Source organism: Pterocles gutturalis, unplaced genomic scaffold, assembly GCF_000699245.1.
Source record: "Pterocles gutturalis isolate BGI_N339 unplaced genomic scaffold, ASM69924v1 scaffold30389, whole genome shotgun sequence".
Lineage (NCBI taxonomy): Eukaryota > Metazoa > Chordata > Aves > Pterocliformes > Pteroclidae > Pterocles > Pterocles gutturalis.
In genome coordinates, this window is record NW_010131653.1 from 1,646 (window position 1) to 8,863 (window position 7,218).

The window sequence follows — 7,218 nt, forward strand, 5'->3', positions numbered from 1 at the left end:
GACTGCTGATGGTGTAGTTCACAATCTTTAAAGCTTCAAGAGTTATCCTTTGAAAGATAGTCCAAAAGATCATCTCAACACATGGAGCCTTCTTTTTTTGCTGAAGTTTCTGCATGACTTTTTGATTAACTGCTTATCCTGAAATGAACAGAGAAAGCCACAAAAATACTCCTGTAAATGCATCACCAGTTCATTAGCAATCATTTGCTCTTTATAAATTGGCCGATATGGATATACTTTTCCTACCGAGGAACAAAGCACATTGCAGAAATTTTAGTCAATTTTACATTATGTGTCAGTGACACTTTTGCAAAGATGGTTTTTGTTGAGCATCATGCAATAATTCTTCAGACATTTTCAATATTTTCAACTGCTATATTGAGAAAAAGAATACAGGGGTTCCAATTTCTTTTCTAAATCTTACTCTTAAACTACAGAGCTTGTTTGGAAAAGCTCTTCCTTGCTTCAGCCTTTTTCTGTAGTGTCTTCATGCAGGCAAAAAGGCAGGGCTCGTAACAGTTACAAAAACCAGGACAGAGTGAAGTTGTATCTATCCCTGCTTATATATGGCTTAAATAGGTCCTATTTCTACTAGTAGAAATGTTTGCTATCTAAAGTACAGGTGTGAAACATTCTGAAAGAATAGTCTGTCTTAGTTTATGGAAATTGAATTATAGGGGATTGAAAAATCATTCTGAAATCCTTCAGTTGTGTATGCATAAAGATTAGGTTTCTGAAGTGGTTCTTAGAAAAGGTCATCTGTTACCGTGATTACTTAACAGTGTCTGAGATCTTGTACTTTTCTTGCCATGAAAATGTTCAAGTCAGGATTATATAGAAACTTGGAAAGTCATGATCACATGGAAAAACAGTCACCCACTCAGTACACATAATAGCTAGTCATGTTCTGAAAAAGCAGTGCTATGTCTTTTTTTTTTTTTTTTTTTTTTTTTTTTTAAGTTCTCACACTCCTATTACAGCTGTAGGGTGGACTTACTATTAATTTGAAAAGGAATTATATTTGTAAATCCCTTTGGCAATCTAAAAATCTGCTAATTGAGTGAAGAATTGAAGTAACCTCTTTGTCCTCAAATGTGTGTTTAACTAAAATATTCCATCCTAGCTCATTTTACACTACTAATGTTCTGAAAAAAAGGCTCCAATGCTTAAGAAATAATTTATCTATTTAAACAGTTAATAGTACTAACAATTAAAATAATATGTAGCCTATATTCATATTAATCTTATAACACTCATCACTATAATATTAAAAAAACTCCAAACCAAAAAGAACATTTCCTGTGTTTCTTTTTCTGTACTGAACCTCATTAATAAGCAAAAGTATAATGCATTGAGGGTGTTCAGTAGGCCAAACCAAAAGTACTAAGTGTTACTCCATTTTGGCTGGCAGCTAGAAACACATGGAGGCTGATTTGTCATCTGTTTCCTTAGCTAAGATTGTCTCCTTTCCCTTCCCTAGCCAATTGCTACATGAAACACTTAAATCCTCTTAATTCCTGTGAACAAATTCACCTATGGAAGGGATCATACTACTTATCAAAAAAGACAATGCATAATGTAAACTGATCTTTTTAGTATGAGGGCTGATTTTTTAAAAAGTGAACATAATAGGACTGGTGTAAATTATGTGTTTCCATATTTGATTTACTAAAAATATTTTAAAATATGAACAGAGACCTAACACATGGGAATAAGAACACTGACTTATAAATAGGAAGCAAAACTGTGCCACGCTTATTAATTCCTTGCATTATTTCATCTTGCAGTCAGTGGATCTACTGTTGAAGTAAGACACTGGTGTGTGTAAGAGTGGTACACTGTTAATAATGGAAACTTCACAGACTTGGCGAGAGTAGTTTCTATACACTCGCCTTTCATTACATTTTGTTTACTGCTGTACCAAAACAAACCAAGAACACTCCATTCATTTCACTGAATTTTCCTGAAATGTTTGCCAATGAAAAAGCACTGGGGAAATGTATTTATTTAGTGAAAACAATCCATAGGAAAATAACACTATTGGGCAAGTCATTTTAGGAAAAAAAGAGTCAAAATTTGTCCTTTTTTAGAGAGCTTGTTCCTTCCTTTTGTTTCAAGAAAAAAAAAAAAAAAGGCCAAGTGTGACACTGTTGACATTTTCTTTCTTGTCAGATAAGTGCTTTTCAGTAAAATAATCTTACTGTTGGCATGGAACTGTAAATCTGGAAGTTGAAAATGGAGAGGGGAATACAGTATTAACTCTACATGGCATATTTCACTTTAGGTATCATATGATAATGTTTCATTTATATCATTCTCCTAATTTTTAAATTTGTTACTTGACATTAAAAGGAGATAAATATTCCCCCTTCAGCTACAGTGTCCAAGAACTAAGCAGCAATGGTAGTATCCAAGCAGAGTAACTTTTCTTTTACACTCCTGCTTTCTAAGAGCATAAGGGAATAAGATGGTGTGTGTTATCAGATACGGCAAAGGGAATGAATGTGGCAACATTGTGCCTAAAAGGAAATAGAATTGATCTGCCTCCTGAAGCAGACCTGGAAGCTCTGTTGGGCATATGAGGGCAGCATGTTCTTGCTGCTTAAGACTACATCAGTGGGACTTCCAGGCTCCATCAGTTAAAGTGCGGAATCCTCTCTCAAAAATGAGTAGAAAAGGGAAAAGCTTTACTTCTGATTCATGGAGGAGATTTTTCTGTAAATAAAAGCATACCTTTGTCTTCTTCCCTAATCCTTGTGGGCAATGTGCAAACAAACCAAGAACTGAAAGGACAATATTTGCAATCATGCTCATACACTATGGCTCCTGTTTTTTTCAAGCAGTGCTTCTAACAGTATGTTAACAGCCTTACAAAATTGTGAACCATTTGAACTCTTTCTTCCTTCACAATGTGCTGAGCTCACGAGTTAAGTCTTCTGTTGATCATTCAAAAGGCATGTACCTACGGCCAAAAATAGTCTGACTTGCCAAAATCCTGAGGCTTACGTGTGAAATTATTTCCCTTATGGGTTTTGACCCAGTTTTGGAGGCAAAATATGACAAATTACTTTTCATGAAATAACCTGTGTTTCAGCTTCTTCATGCTTGTACCCATAAGGGAAATGCCTGGCTCCACATGCTTTATAACACCCCAAAATAGTATTACATATCCGAAGACAAATATCTTATTGCAAGAGAAATTCTGAAGTTTTGTGATAGTTGGGTAGTTCTGGGCCATGAACTCCTATGTAAGTGACATTTCTCCACTTTTGTAATACTGCAATCAATATCTATATCAATACACAGGACCTAATGATATCGCTACCTGGTTTGAAGGTTATCTTGTGTTTTGGCATTTCCTTAAAAAGTAATTCAGTATAGCAAAGCTGTAGATAAAGACCCTCTAAGAATATATAATTTTTCAATGGGTCCTACTCTAACAATTTCTTCAGATAATGAACAAAATCTATATGATGATATTCAGGTGAGACAAATGCATGAATGCATTGTAACAGTCTCTTGGCCTATGGGGAATTTTTCAAAGCAAACATCTATTCAAGGACTTTGTCATGTACTGGGGCACAAACCTCCCTTTATCCATTTCATTATATGGGCAAATCCCTAAAAGAACAAAATGCAGGTACAGCATTTCCTTTGTACTACAGTGATAGAAGCTGCTACAAATTTTTAACTCTCCCCAACACTAGTGGAATATAAGGACAAGCGCTTTGTTATATGAGCTATTCTGCCCTGGGAAGATTGTACAACTTTGGCTAACAGTATAAACATAGGTGCTGTGTGGTTAAAAATAGAACTTAATGGTGAGTAGTTCCTTTTTTCTTAATATAGTGGGAGTTGCACAGCTATTTCCTTAAAACCCCTTTGAAAAAAGCCATCCTAAAATGGTAGAAAACTTAGTTGGCATTTTCACAGACAGGCAGTAGTTAATCTGCTATCATACAGAGTGTTATTTAAAGTCTAGAGTGAAAAATATTTACCATCAGATTAAGGGCAATGAGGAAAGCATTTCTGAAAACCCGTTCTTACAAAGTTGGGAAATACTAATCTGTGTATTACAAGATCTCACAGTTTTAACTCCCACATTGAAGTCAGGAACTTTCATTTGCTTTTCTTCCCTTCCCAGAAATGTGTCCACCTGCCTCTGGATTTAGAATTAATATTGATGTCAATAATTTCCTTTGTTCCTTCATATTTGCATAAATTGACTAGATATTAATAGTTTTAGTCCCCAATTATTTTAAAGTATGTTTTGCAATATAATGCTTTCCTTTTGCATAATTTTCTACATACCTTTGTGAGATCTCTTCTATTGAATTTATATTATTCTGCTATGTAGGCCAGCTCTGCTATTTCTGCTGTATAAGCATCGCTTCAAATGGGAGTATTGCTCTGATACCATTAATCATTTGGTTACTGTCTTCTGACCTTTTACAGTGTCAACAGAGTATTCTGTAATATGTTGATCACAACTGTAACTAATATTTTAATAACATAAAGCTAGCCATAAACACAATGGAACATCAGTATAGTTCAGCTGTGTACCAAAGCAATATTCCTGCAATCTGAAAGCAAGATCCAGCTCAGGATTCCTCTCTGTCTGTAACTTAAATGAAGCTACTTTTTAATATTTAAAAATACAGTGCTTCTTGATCAAGAAATCATCGTGTCACAGAAGTACAGTGGAGACACTAGACGGCACTTGCCATGGCTTTCACCAGTGAATGTGCTTATTTTTTATTTAGTTTTTAGTTTACCAACTAGTCTTTCTTGATGCAGTATCTGGGACACTGTATATAATTTTGCAGAAAATTAAACTCAACTGGGCACAGTGCCCAGAAAATGCATCCATTCCCTTAAATAAAATAGCTCAAGGGGTGTAAAACTTAAAACTAGTAAACCAAAAAGGAGGCAAATAGTGGTCAGTGATGCATTGACCTGAGTAGAAAAGACTTGCATTGAACCCTGAAGACACTGGTAACACACACCATAGCTTTCCTTTGCCTAAGGCAACAGCTTTTGCAGGCGGGCCAATTGTTCAATATGCCACAGTAGTTCATCAGGTAGCTGTGTGGTGTATACCCAAGGGCTAATCCCGCTCCTACAGAAGTTAATGGTAAAACTCCACAGCCCAGAATCTGTTAGATGTTGCCATGCTGAGAGTTTCAGAGCTTGAAACTTAGTCACTAACTCTGGATCCACAAGGCTGATAGAGGTGTGTGTGCTTATCTGTATGCCTAAGAAATTGACTTACACTCAGAACGATACTCGACAGTGCAACTAGTCCGTAGAAAATACACCAAAGTGGGATGAATCTTACTCTCTTTTCAGATCCAGTTACTGCCTCCAGCTCTGCAGAAAAAGTCCACAGCCAGCATCAGGTTGGGCCTGGCCTAACTGTTAGGAGTCCTTTTGCTTGCTCCCTCTTTGCTAGCATAAAGCTTTCATCCTATTTCTGAACTGGCTTCAAAGCAGCAAAGAGTGTTCCTGTGCAAGCTTTGCTCCATCTTAATGACTAGGACACTCACAGAATTTAGAAAAGACATTTTTGATCTCCCCTTCTGAATGGGAAAATATTGAATCCCTGATCATGAAGAGTGCTATGCCTACTGAATTTCTACATGAAAATCAGGGGACCTTTCAAATTTGATGACATTTTTTGAATTAAAATGGCCAAGACCACTGTGTTGGGTGGTGCACTGCGTAAACATATGTGTGAGAATTTACTTTGACAGGTCCTGCTGGTAATCTAGGTGTGAAGATAACTTAGTTGTTTGTGAAAGCTATAGACAGGGGCTAGGTGCTGAGGTGCTCAGCTTAACCATTGTGCTACTAAGCACATGCAATAGCAGAACTCTACAAGCCTCAACAAGCATAAACTATGTTCCTACAAAGCCAAGACAGCTAAAGATCTTAATGTGTTTCTGTCTATTACAACTAGCACACTGTCTAAGACAACCTAAAAAGAGCCTTAGGTGCAAAGTCTCACAATGAATCTGATTCCCTGATTATGCTGTGAATGGAGCTGGTTTCTCCAGCAGACGTTATGACAGACTGCATCTCAAACTAAAACCAGCTTGGAATACATTGGTAATGTCTTACAGATTTTGCAACAGGTTCATTCTGATTTTGTTTGGTTTTCAGGGCTCTTGCTGATGTTATGCGACCTCAAGGTCCTTGTACAACAGATCATATGGAAAGAGATCTAAACATTGTAGTACATGTGCAACATTATGAAAACATGGAGACAAGACCTCCTCCAAATAATTTACGTAAGTTGCATTATAACTTTATCAACATCTCAAATCCTGGCACTAAAATGAGCATTATGGAACAAATATTGCTGGATGTCAAATGAGGATTGACAGTACACGGGTTCTTACAAATTAGAAATATGCTTTATTTCAGAATTAGAAATATTTAGGATTTCCTACTGCAAATATTGCAACACTAAGAGAAAGACATTTTGAATAGAAATCTAGTTACTATATTTAATTAGTTGTCTTGGTTGACTAATATTGGGTTTGTATCTTTGTCTCCTACCTGGTGTTTTTGCTCAGCCTATCAAGCTATGCCTTATTCTGTGTTTTCCTACACCAAAATACAAATAGTTAATCTCACAGCAAGATTTAAGATGATGCTTCATAGGGCTGTAACATCCAATAAGGAAGCAGTCTCACTAGGCTGTTATATCATCTCCTTTAGTGAAATAGTTAAATACTTTCCTGGAGAGCATTGAGTTGTATGTGGTTTTTACTTTCTCATTTTTTTTTTTTTCTCTCTAAGGGAAAGGGAAGAGGAAGATTATTATTTTAAGTTTGAAATAATATTTTTATTCTGTATCTGTTATTACATCTTTATGTTATTGAAGGCAAGGAAAAAGTGCACCTTGGAGCTTCAGAGGAAATATTGTGACATTTCAAGGTGTTCTGAAGTCCTAGGCAACTTACTTCTCAGTCTTGTATTAGACCACAGTACAGATCTTTCTTATGCCCAGATTTTCCTTTTGTGGTGAACAGTTCCACTGCAATTTTAATTTGGATATATATTTATGTATTTTATATTCATCCATATCTTAAATATATACATATGCATATATAAATATATAGATACATGCACAAAAATTATAGATTATATATTTACAAATTCAATTTCAATATATTTATAAAAGGGTATCAGGAAGGTTTAGATTGTTATGTA

General features: G+C 35.7%; 1 protein-coding gene across 1 annotated transcript in view; it reads left to right on the plus strand.

Moving 5' to 3' along the window:
* LOC104467062 (protein shisa-9-like) overlaps positions 1–6,290 on the plus strand; it is a gene marked incomplete at both ends in the record, with an annotated part of 7,927 nt that extends 1,637 nt beyond the window's left edge. The window contains one exon of the mRNA XM_010080687.1: positions 6,163–6,290. Within this exon, the coding sequence (XP_010078989.1) occupies positions 6,163–6,290 (128 nt within the window). The remainder of the gene's footprint in view (positions 1–6,162) is intronic.
* Positions 6,291–7,218: the final 928 nt, after the last annotated feature.